At 39.6% G+C, this 17,803-nt stretch overlaps 2 protein-coding genes across 3 annotated transcripts; both read left to right on the top strand.

The window, feature by feature from the left end:
* The first annotated feature begins 2,068 nt into the window (after positions 1 to 2,068).
* On the top strand, positions 2,069 to 11,577 carry mgrn1b (mahogunin, ring finger 1b). 2 transcript variants are annotated; one of them, XM_044331714.1, is made up of 17 exons: positions 2,069 to 2,443; positions 3,957 to 4,075; positions 4,261 to 4,349; positions 4,441 to 4,587; positions 5,327 to 5,444; positions 5,584 to 5,650; positions 5,844 to 5,887; positions 5,983 to 6,030; positions 6,736 to 6,804; positions 6,913 to 7,072; positions 7,164 to 7,273; positions 7,895 to 8,109; positions 8,403 to 8,514; positions 8,603 to 8,648; positions 8,748 to 8,852; positions 9,287 to 9,332; positions 9,571 to 9,729. In XM_044331714.1, the coding sequence occupies exons 1-16, from the start codon at positions 2,356 to 2,358 to the stop codon at positions 9,325 to 9,327; spliced, it is 1,578 nt and encodes a 525-aa protein (XP_044187649.1). In that variant the 5' UTR covers positions 2,069 to 2,355; the 3' UTR covers positions 9,328 to 9,332; positions 9,571 to 9,729. The 2 variants fall into 2 exon arrangements, with proteins under 2 accessions (XP_044187649.1, XP_044187648.1); XM_044331713.1 differs by lacking the exon at positions 9,287 to 9,332 and having other exon boundaries at positions 2,071 to 2,443; positions 9,571 to 11,577.
* A 3,668-nt stretch (positions 11,578 to 15,245) lies between these two features.
* Positions 15,246 to 17,416, top strand: aanat2 (arylalkylamine N-acetyltransferase 2). The gene is made up of 3 exons (XM_044331683.1): positions 15,246 to 15,892; positions 16,235 to 16,389; positions 16,547 to 17,416. Exons 1-3 carry the CDS (start codon positions 15,730 to 15,732, stop codon positions 16,850 to 16,852), a joined length of 624 nt encoding a protein of 207 aa, XP_044187618.1. The 5' UTR covers positions 15,246 to 15,729; the 3' UTR covers positions 16,853 to 17,416.
* Positions 17,417 to 17,803: the final 387 nt, after the last annotated feature.

The raw sequence follows: 17,803 nt of genomic DNA, 5'->3' as shown, positions 1-17,803 counted from the left end.
AATTTTCCTCGCCGTAATCATTCCTCCTGAATAGAATAGAATAGAATAGAATAGAATAGAATAGAATAGAATAGAATAGAATAGAATAGAATGCCTTTATTGTCATTGCACAGCTGTACAACGAAATTTATTTCTGTCCAGTGGTACATATGTATATATATGTGTGTGTGTATATATATATATATATACACACACACACACACACACACACATACATACATACATACATACATACATACATACATATATACTATAAGAACTATAAGATGTGAATTGATAAAATAGTCAATATATTGCACTTAGTCCCAGAAATAGTTCTGTAGGATAGTCCATTATTGCATTTAGTCCAAGCGATATTGGATAGTCTTGCACTGAGTTATTTAACAGAGTTCAGTTCTTTGATGGCACTTGAGTAAAAACTTTTCAGAAGTCTGGAAGTGCAGGTCTTGATAGACCTGTACCGCCTTCCAGAGGGCAGCAGAGTGAAAAGGTGGTTGCCTGGGTGAGACGAGTCCTTGATGATGTTTGTGGCCTGACATAGACATCGAGCTCTGTATATCTCAAGTGAAGGTAGCTGAGTGCTGGTGATTTTCTATGCTGACTTGATGACACTCCAAAGAGCTTTTTTGTCAGCTACAGTGCAGCTGGCATACCACACTAAGATGCCATAAGTTAGTATGCTTTCAACAGAGCAGTGATAGAAGGACACCGGCAGCTGCTGGGACACATTAGCTCTCCTCAGTGTCCTTCTGTGCCTTCTTCACCAGAGAGGTTGTGTTAACAGTCCATGTGAGGTCCTGGGAGATGTGTGTGTCAAGGAATTTGAAGGTAGTCAATTTCTCCACTTTGTCTCCTCTGATGTGTAAGGGAGCAGGTTCCTCTTTCTGTTTCCTGAAGCTGATGATCAGCTTCTTTGTTTTGGAGGTGTTGAGCGCCAGGTTTTTGATGGGGCACCATTCTGACAGTTTGCAGACCTCATCCCTATAGGCAGACTCATTGCCATTGTGTATCAATCCTACAACAGTGGTGTCATCTGCAAACTTTATGATTGTATTTGTGCTGTGGGTTGGTGCACAGTCATAGGTATAGAGGGAGTAGAGAAAAGGACACGCAGCCCTGTGCAGCTCCAGTGCTGAGTTTCAGGGTCGGGGAGTGATGGGTCCCCAGCCTGACAACCCGTGGTCGGTTTGTTAAGAAGTCCTTAATCCATCTGAATGCATGCTGACTGACACCCAGGTCAAGCAGTTTGGTCTCTATTCTGCTGGGGATGATTGTGTTGAACGCAGAGCTAAAGTGCATCCACACATATGTCCCGGGGTGTTCCAGATGAGTCAATACAGTATAGAGAGCTGCACTGATGGCATCCTCTGTTGACCTTTTGGCTCTGTAGGCAAACTGGTGTTGGTCCAGGGTGGGTGGAAGTGAAGATTTAATGTGTCTTAGGACCAGCCTCTCAAAGCACTTCCTATTTATACTGGCTGCTAAAAGATCCCCTTGATGGGAGCCAAAATCCACAGTGTGTCCCCACAGTTATTTTGTGCAAAAATGTATTTAAAAGTTTATCTGAAGCTTATATGAGGCTTCAGCACTTTTAGATAGGCATATCAAGTGGATATCTGCCACATTTACAGTCTTTTTAGCATCAAATTCCCTCATTGTGATTCCTTGGACTTGAAAGAAAAACCTATTTCAATGTTTATTTGGGCACCCGACTATTGTTTTAAGAAAGACTTGAAAACTGTGAATCCGTGCTTTAACATACTTCCTGGGGGTATTGTTTTTGTCTTGTTGCTAGGTGGAACTGGATCTGTGTATTAGAAGTGCTTACTACCCTCCAGTGGCCACAGTGGGGAACTGCAACATTACATTCGTCAAACCATCTATCTACCTAGTTATCTATCTATTTATGATTATGATTTTATTATTATTACCTGTTATCTTATCATTTTATTGTTTTGTGGTGGCCTGCTGGACTGCATCTACTTTGTCACCCAGACTTCCTAAAACCAACATACCCTCTGCTTTGACTCCTTTAGCTCCGTGCTCCCCGGCGGGCGGTGCGCTGACAACAGAACAAACCCCCCTAACCTCTGGAGGCAGCCAATCAGGTTGCCTCCCTGCTACGTTAGCACAGCGCTGACACAACAACAACAGCTCGTTTCGATCTGTTTGCCCTTAACATTTACAACATAACTACCGACAAACCGAACGTGTAAGATGTTAAATTAACCAGAACGGTTATCTTTTTTGTTGACGCTATCCCTGTTTTGGCGTTAGTGTCCGTTGAAGGCAGTTAATCGGAGCTGTTAGCTGCCAGTTTGCTAGCTAATTGTAGCTAACACCCAACAGAGGAAGATGGGCTCCATCCTGAGTCGCCGAATCGCTGGAGTTGAGGATATCGATATCCAGGCCAACTCGGCCTATCGATTTCCACCGAAATCCGGTAAGTCATAGGCAGTGGCTGAATACAGACGGAAAGCACACTCAGAGGCACCAATCACACACGAGCTAGTCGGGTTTTCATTAATTATTTCGTGATGTCTAGAAAAGGCTTATTTACAAGTCACAGTGCTACTGTCGAGCACTTATTCAGCAGTAGCTTATTTATTATCATAACACTTAAAGCCACGTATGTCCAAAAACAACACTGAATATGTTTTATCCACATTAAGTAGATGCTACTAGTACTGAAGGTTAAATGTTATCGTCCAGAGACATGACACGATGTCAAAAAAAAAACAAACGCCTTCAGTACGCAGGGTTCATGTGTTGTGTACAAAAATCAATTAGTATAATCACGTCTTTTATGGCATTTTTTTATGGTTTTCATGATCATTTCAAATACAAAGGTGGTGTCGAGACAGGTGAGTCAATGCGAGAGTAATAAACTAGACGTAGCCTAATAAAAAACTGAGACACTTTATTGTCAGCTGGTCATATAGCTAATCACTGTACACATGATGTGGTGATGATGAAGATATTTATAATTTTACTTTCTTTTTTCTAGGTGGTTAAAACGAATACAGTGTAACACAACTGTTGTTCAGATGTATAGATTTGGTCATCCTACAACACTTCTAGGCAGGGATATTAATCTGGTGGATGATGGATGACAGTAGCGTGGGGTTGTGTAACTGCTTCAGTTTGTTGTAGTGATCCCATTTAGTCAGCCAAGCAGCCTTTCTTAACTTGTTTTCCATAGCTACATTACAAACTAGGGCTGCAACTAACTATATATTCATTATCGATTAATCTGCAGATTATTTTTATCTATTAATTGTTTAATTGTTTGGTCTATAAAATGTCCGAAAATGTTGATTGCTGTTTCCCAAAGCCCAAGATGTAACCTTAAATGTCTTGTTTTGTCTTGATCAACAGTCCAACTTGAAGATATTCAGTTTATTATCATAGAGGACTAAAGAAACCAGAAATGATTCACATTTGAGCTGCTGGAATCTGAGAATTTGGATTTTTTTTCTTAAAAAAATGACTCCAAACAATTAATCAGTTATCAAAGCTTTTGGCAATTAATGTAATGGTTGTCAATTTATCGATGAATCAACTAATTGTTGCAGCTCTATTACATTAAATTCCAAAAAATCTGAGAAAATAGCATGAAAATGTAATGTTTCTACTCGGAAAGTCTTGCCTCTGTAACGACTGCATCATTAAACATGAGGCCATCATATTCAGTTAAAAACGTGTTTATACGTAAAGAGTCATATTCCACTTCAGCCAAGAATCTGTGTTGGTGAACATTTTGCTTTTGCTGACAAAAGAAAAATACAAAAGCATAATATCAAAATACTTTATATCATGTAGATTCATTTCATGTAATTCCAGTCATTGTTGATGTTGACATTTTTCAGTTTTAAAAATGAAGATCAGTGTTGTTACTCTATTTAATACCTGCTGTGCTCTTATCATTCATCTTTTTTTTTTCCTCTTGCTCTCAGGGAATTATTTTGCAAGCCACTTCTTCATGGGGGGAGAGAAATTTGACACACCACATCCAGAGGGATACCTTTTTGGAGAAAACATGGACCTGAATTTTCTTGGAAATAGGCCAGTGCAGGTGAAAAAAAGATTGTGTTTTTTCAACCCAGCTGTTTTAATTATCTAAGAATTTACTACTGTACATTTTCCAGAGCTGTTAGACATTTACAGTGATGTTGTGCTACCTCTTTATCAGTGATAAATTCAACAGTATGAGGAATTTTGAGTCAAATGCAATTACTTTTATTGCTATTATTTCACCAGTTTCCGTATGTGACACCTGCACCCCACGAGCCAGTGAAAACCTTGCGGAGTCTGGTCAACATTAGAAAGGACTCTTTGCGTTTGGTCAGGTAAGGACGGTGAAGCAAAGTTTACATTAAAAATAAAGCGTTGTTTGAGGCCCTCTGATGACCTAATGACTGTTAAACCTCTGGACTCCAGGTATAAAGACGACTCTGACACTCCGGTGGAGGAGGGTGGAAAACCAAAGGTTCAGTATGGTGTGGAGTTCACCTTTGATGCTGACGCGCGTGTGACCATCACTCTCTATTGCCAAGCGTTTGAGGAATTCTCCAACGGGATGGCAGTGTAAGACTTAAATCCAAAAAAATATATATGTATGGGACTGAATCAGATTTACCTTAAACTATTTGTAGCACTGGATGAACAGCTACCTAAATATTAAACTGACATGAGCTTAATCTCATCTCCTTTTTAAAATTCCATCTCTTTTATTTGTTGTCGAAGTGATTGCCTCTAAACATCGAAACCTCATGTATTAGTCCTGTCTGGGTTAAACACTGTGTACATACAGTATATCTGTCTGTGAGAGGATCGGTTCAACTTTGTTAACAAATGAATCGTACTGACACAGCAGCATCACTTCAGTGTAGAACAGCGTGCCACATATGTTTCAACTTTATTTTATGTGTGCTGAGATTTCAAGCCTTGGAGCACAAAGACTAGAATAGATTCGGCAGGTCCTTAGCAACCACCAGTTACCATGGATACAGCAGATAAGACTTCACAGAAGATGAAAGTAATACTTGATGTTGAAGTTATTGTGTTATGATGAGACTAAAAAATGACACATATGATCAGATATAGTACACAGTATTATTGGATATATCAATACTGTTTTCTGTGTCATTATTTAATATGTTTTAATTCTGTCCGGTGACATTAATGAACGTAGAAAGTACATAAATGTGACAGCTTCAATAGGTGTTTAACACTGATAGATGTCTAATTGGAAACTTAATGGAATGACCCACTTATTCATCTGTCTGCACACTGACTGTTTTCCACTGTGACTTGCTGTGTGAAGTTACAGCCCAAAGGATCCTACGATGGTCTCTGAGACTGTGCATTACAAGAGGGGGGTGAGCCAACAGTTCTCTATGCCATCTTTCAAGATAGACTTCAGCGAGTGGAAAGAGGAAGATGTAAGTATCTGCAGCAGTCAGTTACTGCATCACACATCACAAAAACAAAAAGTCTCCTTATTACACACATGGATACGTGTCCTCTGTTTACAACAGCTTCTCATTGAGCTATAAAATATGTGCATCTTTTCCTTTAAAGTTGAACTTTGACCTGGACCGAGGAGTGTTTCCCATGGTTATCCAAGCTGTGGTTGATGAAGGGGACGGTAGGTTACTAGAATTAGACTAAAGTCATGTCAGTATATTTTTTTTTTCTATTGAGACTGATTGTACAAACAGAAAAGGCATATTTATGAAGTAGTTGTAAGGAATTGCTGTAATACTATAAATGGTTGCAGTTGAATTGTAACTTAAAACACACCATTTGTACTAACTATGTTGCTGTGTGTTCTTTTAAAGATTGCCTTGGACATGCTCACGTACTTTTGGCAGCCTTTGAAAGAGTATGTATACATCTAAGCAGATCATTTTAATCTGTAAATAACAAGTTTTTATATATAAGCTAACACACGTTTGTTTTTGTTTTTTGACCCTACAGCACGTTGATGGCAGTTTCTCCGTCAAGCCCCTGAAGCAGAAGCAAATTGTAGGTTATTATTATCATTATCTAAGATGATGGATATCCTCCGTTTACTTTATTTCATTTTTTATTTTGTAATCACACAAATCTAACAGCTCTGCATGTGCTACAGCATGTTTTTAATGCAAGATAGCTGTGGATTGCATGTTTTTAGACGGAGCATCACAGAGGTCCTGATGTGTTTGAGTGGACGTTCAGTGAACACTGCAGGCAGATTGCACAACAGTATTCGCATGAAATATAAAAATCTTCACTACCGAAGCTGCATTCTGCTTTGACCCTAATATCCATCTGCAGCTTTTGGAAAAAAAAAAAAAAAAAACATTTGCCACAAAAATCTGTGTCAAGACCCTCGGGAGTCTTGCAGTAACGCTGAGTGGAAACTAAGATTACAGGGAGCTCAACTTAGTTTCACCAAGTATTTCTGATGTTTTGTGTTTTAATCTGTTTGAAAATGAAACGTAGTGATTTTATCAAGTACATTGTTCTAACACATGGTTTTAATTTAAGACTTGAAATAATATCAGTTCAACAATGGAAAGCTTGCATCACTTTTTGTGTATGTCTTCTCTGATTTATCTGTAAAATTAAGACAAAATAAGACAATGGAGAGAGAAATATCTACATTTTGCTTTCTAATGTCCTTGGACCTGAAAATGGTTTCTGTAACACGAAGTTCAAACTTCAATTTCTGTCCTTGTGTTGTTCCAGGTGGACCGTGTGAGCTACCTCTTACAGGAGATCTACGGGATTGAGAACAAAAACAACCAAGAAACCAAGGTTTCAGTGGAAACATTACCTTATACACCGATCACGATGCTGTAAACGTTCTGCCACGTTACATTTGTGCGGCGCATGATTTCATTTGCCTTCTTTTTTTTTTTTCAGCCATCAGATGATGAGAACAGTGACAACAGCAACGAGTGTGTTGTCTGTTTGTCAGACCTGCGAGACACGCTCATCCTTCCCTGCAGACATCTGTGTCTCTGCAACTCCTGCGCCGACACTTTGCGTTACCAGGCCAACAACTGTCCAATCTGCAGGCTGCGTAAGTAGCGGTACCTTATTTTAAAAGACAGTTCCTTAACGACGGTGTTTGAAAAGTAAAGTTGAAGTTTAATACGATGTTTTTCACTCAGCCTTCAGAGCCTTGCTGCAGATCAGGGCTGTGAGGAAAAAGCCTGGAGCTCTTTCTCCCGTCTCCTTCAGTCCTGTTCTGGCTCAGACTATGGACCATGATGAACACTCAGTAAGTTTCATGCACATTCTGTATGTGTATATACTTATATCATTTGGAGTAATTCTTAAATGCCAAAATTCTCTGGTTCCAGCTTCTCAAATATGAATGTCTTCTGGTTTCTTTAGTCCTCTATGCCAGTAAATGGAATATCTTTGGGTTATGAACTCTTTATCGGGACAAAACAAGATGTTTTAGGTTGCATCTTGGGCTTTGAGAAACAGTGGTCGACATTTTTCACAAATTTCTGACAGTTTATAGACCAAACAACTAATCGATTAATTGAGAAAATAATCAACAGATTTATTGATAATGAAAATAATTGTTAGTTGCAGCCCTAATCTATATTATGTCAGTTTATAATGGGCCCAGAATCTGTTAAAATCTGATGTTGCTGCACATCTTTGTTAGATCTAGGATGTGATAACAAATTTATGACATTGTGCAGTCTTAATACATACTGTGTAATTAATTATACTGTCCTGGATTTAAGGGAACACATCAGACATCTAAACTGGCGATAGCCTGTTACTACTGAAATTCTTTTTCACGGTGCTTGAAAATTATAAACATGCGTCCTTTTGGAGTGTTTGTCATCGCCACCGACAGTCCTCCTGTACATCTTTTTTGCAGAGCACAGACTCGGTTCCTCCCGGCTTTGAACCCATCTCGCTGTTAGAGGCTCTGAACGGTCTGCGGTCGGTGTCTCCCGCGATCCCCTCCGCCCCGCTCTACGATGAAATCAACTTCTCAGGGGGCATCGGAGGCGACAGCAGACAGCTGAGCTCCCCAGAGCATTTAAGTGACAGCAGTCTGCAGAAAGGCAAAGTCAGCAAGTCACCTGACAGGTAATCTCACAACAACTTTGTTTACATGCACATAAAAACATTACTGCAGGTAAGACGGTTAAGACAGGACATTAGATAAATGTTTACATGTGTTCTGATAGTCTTCCATAGGAGCCTAAAGCCACGATACCTAGTTATTGTTTGTTTTTAGTTATTTCTAAAGGATAAAGGCATTCCTTTGAAGAGGCAGCAGTGTAATTAGAGTGGAAATATGTCCATGTAGATAACTGTGACTGATTAAGTTATCTGTTCTGCTATGTAATAATAGTTTTTCTCCTTATCCCACTTTCCAGCACCCTTAGGTCTCCATCCTCTCCCATCCAGGAGGAGGATGAGGAGAAGCTGTCAGAGATGTCGGACGCTCAACCGCACACGCTGCTGTCCAGCAGCCCCGCCCCCACCGACGTAAGCCGCCACTTCACCGGCCGACGTTTAAAGTGTTCATACCGCACACGAAAGCTTTATAACAAGATCTTCTCCCTTCTTCTTCCAGGCCACAGCAACCGAGGACGTAGCAGAGTCTCTGCCTCCAGACGACGGTGAGTTTTCTCATTCGGCGCTCAGTGACAGTCGATAATGTGTGTGTTTGAGTGATACTAGTGATGACACTGTTGCTCTGCTTGCTGATTGATCCCCAGAGGACAGGATGCATTCTGGTGGAGACATCTTACAGGACTGCAGCAGTGAACACAGCAGCTTGACCAAAACAGAGAGCGACCCACCGGGTGACCTGTCTCTGCCAGGTGAGAAATTCTCTAAACAGTAACAAGGAAGAAACATCAGACTGCCAAGAAAAGACTCTTCTAAACAGAAAATAAATGAAAGAAAAAGGAATGAAACGGGATATGTAGTGTTTATACACTGTGCACTATGCTAAATATAGACCTGTACTTTCCTGCATGTCATGTTAACTCCTGAGAGTAAATATATCCAGCCTTTAATGCCACTCAAGCTCTTAAATTTGGCACCGTTGTCAACTAAAAGGTGTCCGGACTCTTTTCTACATGTTAAATCTCTGTCCTGCTACTCTAATATCTGTCTTCTTAAATTCAAGAGGCTGTGATTCCCTGTGCTTTCCATGTAACCTGTGTGCTCTTAATGCTTCTCTCTGTTTCCTAACATTCCTCTTCTGCTCCCTGTCCCGTCCTGTCCCTGCGTACCGCCTCACTTTGGGCAGCTCTAGGTCCCGATTCCTGCTCTATTGGTATGGAGGAATAACTGTGGTATGTAGGCTTTCCTGTCTGCTCCGCTTCTGTTTGTATTAGCTATACTGCTCTCACTGAATCCTGTTGTCCGTAATTACATCCGCTGCCATCTATTGCAGCTAGCATAAGAAACCATCCGGCAGCGATTTTGCTGTGATAAGCCAGTTTCTTTGTTTCTTAAATGCATTTCTGTGGAAGCCTGACTGGAAACTTCTCTTTAAACCACGTCGCTTACTCTCACTTCTCTCATCTTCAGGTTCATCAGAGTCAACGGAAAGCCTGAAAAGTCAGAGCACAAACTGCTCCAGCCAACCTCTCCTTTGTCCCACGAGCAGCCTTCACATGGAAGACGAGCACCTCAACCCTTGACTCTGATCCAGCCTTTTTCTCCTCCCATCTGTCAGAACAGATTTATGCTTTACAAAAATCATCCAGTCCCTCTCCGTTCCTTTTTAGCCTTCCAGTCTTCTGCTCCTGTGATCAGAGCCGACGACAGCCCCAAAAGGAAGTTCACAAGGACGAGGGAGGTTTCTGTTTATCCCATCAACGTCTTTGACATTAGAAAATGAAATTTGACGCCCGCAAAGATGCTCTCGGTAGCTTACTTTATGACTGATGTTTGAAAAAAAAAAGAAAAAAAAGAAAAGATATTATTTGTCGGCTCTGAAAACATTTCATTAACTGTCAGATGGTGACTGTCATTCGTGTGTCTTGGCCAGAGTTGTGATCTAGTAACGTGGATTCCAGAGATATTTCACTACCTGTCACGGTGGTGCTTTTAAGCACACTTACTTTGAATTAACTCTGTATCGACTAAATTCAGAAGAATTTATAAATACGGCTCGTGTTTAAATATTGTATTCACCAGTGAAATACATTAATGACATGGCATACGTCGTCCCCCATCCTCCCCCTCTCAGTGAGATTAATTTGGGTTATAAGCAGAAATTTGAAAGCATATTACTGATGTATCTGTGTGTCCATTTGAAGTGATTATGCACTCCGACCAAATCGTTTATAATCCATTCCTTTAAACAAGCCTTTACAATGAGATTAGTTTGTTATCTGCAATCTTAAACATCTACATTTCTGAGTTTGTTTGTTTTTTATTTGAAACGATGTGATATCTATGTATCATAACTGTACTAGAATCCTGTGTAGTTATTTCCAAAAATTGTATACTTGCATATTATATAGAAAAAAAAAAAATCCTAATATTGAAGTAATTCAGTTAACACGCACATTATGTAAGACTTTGATAATCGATAAGAGCTACAGATTGACATCCTAACAGCTGAACTCAAAGATAGTTAAAGCCTGCAACAAGCATCGATGCTCCAGCTACATGTTTGCTGACTCGGTACGGCACAGTGAGCGTGCTCGTCGTTGATGTGGCAGATCTCTGTACAGTCTCGTTGTGCTTATGTGATGTAGCTGCAAAAAAGGGAGTCAGGTGTTAGTCTGGCTGCAATGCCTTACTTAACCGTATTCCTGTATGTGTAGCGCAATGTATAGATCTATGTGCCTTCAATTAATGTGGCTGCCTGCTTGTTGCATTGGACATTAGTGTTCTTATAAATGCTACAATATACAACAGTTTTCAGCCCATAGACAGGATTTTTGATGCTGATGTACAGAGCCTTTTTTTTATCGCAAACTTCATGCTACTCGAAAAAAATGTATCTTGTTATTGTTTTTGAGCAATATTAAATTGAATCGTTCATTCACTATGTTACAGCCATATATCAATTATGCATTAAATCTTAGTATTTTAGGTTAAAGTGAACTCTCTTTATGTATGTTTGATTGGAAGGACACACATCCAATGCAATAGATGCAACATTTTAATTATCAGGCTAGCGTTTGCATGTGAATTTGTAGAGGCTTAAATCTGTCACTGCTTTTAAGTAACGTGGTTATTTTGTCTTCCCCCCCCCCCCCCTTCCTCTTTCTGTGCCATTTCAACTTGACACTGTGCCTTCCTGTTCCTGTTCTGACCACTATTGACCTGGTATCCAGGATTACTCCACAGTAGGTGGTTTGTGGCTCTCTGTAAAATCAATACCTGTCTCTCCTCGTGTGTATAGCAGCATGTGTATAACAATAAAGAACAAAGATTCAATACTTCAAATAGCAATTGTTTTATGATCCATCTCTGTATTTCTGATTTATTTTTCTTTACATTACATTTTGTCACACTACCCACTACTATGCCATGATATTTGGTGAAATGCTTGAATTTGAATAAAGTGTACTAAATGTACTTAACATTGCTTTCATTGCTCTCTATAAAATTAGTACTTTAATCTAGATAATCTTCATTTTTATCATAACTGGTCAGAGTAATAGTGTGGACTACTGAAAGAATGCAAAATTATATCTATAAAAAATCATTTTTAGGACTCCGTAGTGCAGTAAAGACCACACAAAAACACTTGTGGTTGGCTTATAAAGATTATTACATTTTTTCAAATACCTTTCATTCACAAACCGATCTTCAGTCATCACCCTCTCTTGGCATAATGCAAAGCTGTAACAGTGGACAGCTGATGTTTCTGAGAGAAAAACATCACATCGATGCTCTGTCATCAAGTGTGTGTGTGTGTGTCCTCACAGGGAAAATCTGAGGTTAATGTTCTGTGATGACAGATTTTTCCTCTTTTTTGACATGTTAATACTACACATATCAAGATATATAAATAAATAAAATACAAAAATGAAAGTCATATACATACTGTACTTAGCCTGCCTTACATTGGGATAAACACTGCCCCCTGCTGGCCAAGCAGGCAATAATAGTGTCCAGTGGATTTGGGTTAGCTGCTGGTTTGGCTTTACAATGCTTTCCTACAATCCTCGAATGAGTATTTTACTCTCAAAACACTGTGAAATTCTCAAACCTATGTCTCATTTTCTTGCAACAGTATCTTCTATGCATTTATAGTTGTCTTCATACAGAAGTCAAATGTATAAGTACAAATATCTTCAAATGATCCAGTGAAGCATTGAGTTAGCCTCTGTGGTCACAATAAATTACAGCTTTCCAAATGAAAATGCGTTTCATCAGTATGCTCATTGTGTAAATCCTTACATGAAAAACATCAAAGCCAACTGTCATAACTGTCATAACAAACACAAATGTTTCATAAATATTCATCTGTGCCCCTGAGGCAGCAGCAGCACAAATGAAGCGTCATTCATGTGGTGATTGCTCTTAACGTTTTGAGAAATGCATGTTTCAGAAAATGTGCTTAAGCCGTTGAGAAAAACACATGGACCATGAACTGCTGTAAAAACATGAAGTCAGGATCTTAGTTAATCGTCTACCAGAAAGGCCGTGAACCTCCTCGGGTTTACACTACAGTCTGTTTCTGATCAATTTATGAATAGAATTTATCTTTGTACCTCACTGTCATAAAAGCGTCACTTAAAGCACGCTTCTTGTGAAAGTACTGTTATATGCTTACAGGAAAACCTTCCATTTCTGTTGCTTCATTTGAGAGCAGTGCTGCTAAGTAAATCACCTCTGGTACCAGAAGGCTGACGGATAAAACTTGACTGACTCAGAGCCAAGTGGATCACACACACACACACGCATGCCAATGCGGTTACACACCCTATCAGGTTTTATTGTTTATTTTTTGGGATGGATAAACAACATGACATATTTAGCAGACTAATGCCACATACTAGAACATTTTATAGCCCAAGCTAATTTGCTATCTTTGTCTCCAGACAGGCATTTATTAATCAGAATTCCTGTTAAATCCTCATTAAATCCTAATCGAGTTCATTACAGCTTCTACTGTCAGCCACAATCTGTTCTAATAATGTAAAAACGTTGCCCCCCCATAACCACGACCCTTTCTATCACCAAATACAGTGTCGGGTCTTTTAATACAGGGACGGACATTAAACAACAACTAAATATGAGTTAACATTTATGTTTTATGATGCTTTTAAAGGGTTGTTTCCAAAAGATTGATAAACAGATATGGTGAGAAACATGCAAAATGCTGGTTTTACATCCTCAAGTCAAACACATGGAAATATTTTTGTGAATTTACCTTTAATTTGTATGGTCAGAACATGATGGATTGACCTTTAAAACTGGGACACGACTCTTTTTCATTTGATTGCAATAGATAATGTGACATTTATAAGAATTAAAAAGTAATATAGGATAGTAAAAGAGAGATACTCATCACCAGAATAGGTGCAAGTCTTTCATATCGTATGGAATCTACTGTATAGTGTTGAGTCCTGAAACAAGCACAGACATGCTGCAGTTTACTGTTCATCGCTTATTATTACAAGAGCAGGTGAAGCACACATACACAATGTCTCTGGCTGTTGAGTGACAGTAATTCCAGGTTGAATTTTCGAGCTCTCCGTTTCCTGTTAGGCGTTTCATTTTTCAGACGTATTTATCTGTAATAATGGTTGCTCTCCACTCCACTGGACCAACAGGTGTTAGCCAGTGTAAAGTTTAATGAGGGTTCAGTTACACTGTGGCCTCGACTTGCCTGTAAAAACATAATACACTGTGGAAATGTGTCTGTAACTGTATGTGTGTGTATGCGCACATGTCATAAATGAGATTAGGCTCTGTGACACTTTCAGCTAGAGAGGGTCAGTGGGTGAAGAAGATTTCCTTTTCCTAACCTTTATTCCAACAGCATTGTATTTTAGAATAAAGTTTTGTCTGTTTTAATGATTCTCCAAACTCTTAACATCAACCTTGTTATTCAGGTTGTCTAGAAGAGGCTGTTTTGAAAGGCCATGAGGGATTATTTAATAGACTGCCCCTCCCGTTTCAGGCCGGACAGATTGAGGGAGAGGCAGGTCACAAAAGGTCATTTCATCTCTGGACAGTCATGTACGTGCTCGCGTGTAACATCTGATGATCTCAACAGCAGAGTTGTCCCCGCATTTGCGATTGGCCAGCTGTCCTGATGATGTGGCCGGTGGTTTGAAAATAAAGGAGATTTCCCATTTATCACTGTAGTGAAGACCAAAAGGAAGCAGTAGGGTGAAACAATAATCCTTAAAACAATTCTATTTTGGTTTGATCTCTTGAGGCTACATTAAATGATATTAGGGCTAAGCCTGAAGCCAGGCCATTGGGGTGTGAAGCCTGTTTGGCTACAGAGAAATAAATAAGGTCAGATAAGGATAAGTATTTGCAGATGCTTGAGAGGAAAAACTTACTATTACTATTTACTGTAGCACAATGGTAACATAGATATGCAGTTATTTTTCTGAGGAAAAGTTCTCATCCAGGAAATAAATATTGAAATGCTTGGAGAATATAATTTCCTCAACTATTACATGCTTGCACAACCTTAATAAAGAGACATGGTCATATTTTTCTTTGGATGAGAATTTATTATATGGAGAATTGGGATTATATTTCTGTAATAAACTAAATCCCTTTAGAGTGAACTCAAAAGGCCCTTTGAAATTCTACTAGACTGAGACAGTCAAACAAGTCTGTGTAAACAGGTTTACCTGAGGCCAGTCAAAGCAAGTGCTCTCTCATTTAATTAGTCTGTGCTAAACCTCTTTGAGGCCTGAAATCATCCCAACAGCAATCCACACAAATCTCCCCACTCCCTCACTACAGTTAAATTAGCCCACATGCCCTTGATCTCCCAAAACAGGCTTAACACCACGTCCACTCATCCCCCCGCCTGAAAAACGCATACCTGTATGTACAGTGCATGTGCCAATATACATGTGCTGGGTAAATACTAATCCCAGTGCATCATTACAAATCAGCTAAAATCCTGTTTAAAGTGCACAAGCGCTGAGTTATTGTCATCCTATCTATCATACAATTTCATCATCATAAAGATACATATCATACAGTGATTAACTTAAAGAAAAATGGTAAAGAATGTCTTAGTTTAGGTGTGCTAATACTCTGAACCTAGGTTAGTCAAAATTTGTGTCAAATTTAAAAATAAAGAAAAGTTGCGACCTAAAGTTGCCTGCTTCTGAATTTCTCTTTAAAAAAAAAACATTCAAAATGTAAATCACAAAGGAAACACACCAAGAACAAAATGTCATTTGACAGTCAGGGGATTTAAGGAATTTGGAGACACGTGCACGCAGACATATCCTCCTTTGAGATGACCACTTCACAGAGTGGGATCAGACAGAAAAGAGAGGAGGAGGAGGAGAGAACAGGAGAGGCACGGAGGTCAGCATCAAGCCTAGTTAGAGAGAGTTATATTACAGTCAAAGCTGTGGAACAAACAGAGAACAAGGGAACTTTTGTCGGCAGGCTTTGACTTCATTTATAGCATCAGTGAAAAATATATATTGTAAAAAGCTGGAGAAGAAGAAGACAGATCAGCAGAAGAGCCCTGAGAAATAATCGGAACCTCCCGTCTTGTGATATTCAGGCATCATGACACAACAGGTCAGTGGCTCACCGTTCCTCAAGCCCTTCTTCTTGAAGACGCCGGTCAGAGTTAGCCCTCTGCGACAGAGACGACACACACTCCCCGCCAGTGAGTTCAGGAACCTCACGCCACAGGACGCCATCAGTGTGTTTGAGATTGAGAGAGAAGGTAAGCCCAGTTTTTACTGTTCACACACAGAATATTTCTTTGAAAAGGTAATTTAAATTTTTAAACTGTATGTGTTTTAACATTTTTAGGTATTATCAAAGTAGCAACTTCACTGACTCTACATGTATTTGAAAAAGCAAATATACTATCATATCTCAAATACTACACAATACTCACATGCTGTTTTAATGTTCAATATCATCTGAAGTTTTAATATGATTAGTAAAAATATTCTCCAGTTAATCAAATGGAAAGAAAACACCCACACAACCTGTCTTCTTTCCCTGCTCTTCATCATCGGACTCACTGTCTGACCCCGGTTGTCCCTTTTCACCTCCCCAGCATTTGTCTCAGTGTCTGGAGAGTGTCCACTTACGCTGGATGAAGTGCTTAACTTCCTGGGTCAGTGCCCTGAGCTGTCGTTGGGTTGGTTTGAAGAGGGACAGCTGGTAGCTTTCATCATCGGCTCTGGCTGGGACAAAGAGAGGCTTTCACAGGTCAGAAAACTATAAAGGTCACATTTATTGATCTAACCTTGCTAATCTCTATCCAAATGACTGATTTTGACAAACTGGATTCTGATGCATGTGAATTCTGGCTTATTTTTTGGGTATTTTGACATAATGAACACTTCTATTTAAACTCCCCCTCCAGGAAGCCATGACTCAGCATGTCCCAGATACCCGCACAGTGCACATCCATGTGCTGTCAGTGCACCGCCACTGTCGCCAGCAGGGCAAAGGCTCTATCCTGTTGTGGCGGTACTTGCAGTACCTGCGCTGTATGCCGGGCCTCCGCAGAGCTCTGCTGATTTGCGAGGACTTCCTGGTGCCCTTCTACCTCAAGGCCGGATTCAAGGAGAAAGGGCCATCAGCCATCTCTGTATCCAACATGCAATTCCAAGAGATGGAGTACACGCTCGGCGGGCAAGCGTATGCACGACGAAACAGCGGCTGCTAGTCAATCAACCCCTACCCCACCTCTTATTCCACTTACTCACCTCTAACATGGACTCAGGGCGGAAAAGATTAACAGACGTATGGACAGATAGAGGCCCACCGGAAGGCTGGCTTTAGCATCTTAATGTCAGCATCTCATAGTATCACTTGACCAACTGAACAAGGAGCAAGGACAGAGGGGGCCAAGAGTGGATTCACTTCTTCATGCAGAAAAATGAATGAGTGACTTTGCAATTGATCATTTGGCTTATCAGACAAATTATATTCCTTCTGTTACCAGTAGCATCTTGGCTTTAAGAGCTTAATGTTGTTTTTTTTTCCATTTATTTGTTGTTTGTATTGTAATGGAGATAATTCATAGAAAATATCTTATAAATCCATTAAACCTTGAGTTGTGATGTAAATACCATTCTATTTTTGTAAACCATATCAAGCAAAAGGTGTTATGAATTATTAGTGTCATTACTGTCATTGCTTGGATTGTCAAATGAAAATCTGTAGCAGCAGTATTCTGCTTCTATGTTGCTTATGTTAAACAAAACAATAAAATCATTTCCAAAAGAAAGTCAGAGACCATTTTGATTTGTAGATTTTGTTTTTTTACTGTTGTTTTCAGTTACGTGTGAGTAGACAGGTAGCTAAAACACTACCGTTTCCAGAACAATCATCACTTCTTGAGAAGCAATTAAACAAATGAAAGAAAACATTTGAGTGCTCAGCATAATGTAACAAAAATATGGCAGTAGTTGGTACATTTATCAACAAGGCACCAAAGGTATCAATATCTGATTTTTTGTCCCTGCTTTTGTATGAGGTTGCCTGAATAATAATAATAAAACCTATGTCTGGAGTGTGAATGTAAAAAAAAAAAATCCTTCTCTCTGTACCAGCGCTGGCTTCTGTAAATCCTGCCTCACATGTAAAGGGGCTGCTGGGAGCTTTGATGAGGTTC

This window comes from Thunnus albacares, chromosome 17, assembly GCF_914725855.1.
Source record: "Thunnus albacares chromosome 17, fThuAlb1.1, whole genome shotgun sequence".
NCBI lineage: Eukaryota > Metazoa > Chordata > Actinopteri > Scombriformes > Scombridae > Thunnus > Thunnus albacares.
This window is presented reverse-complemented; position numbering and strand designations above follow the sequence as displayed.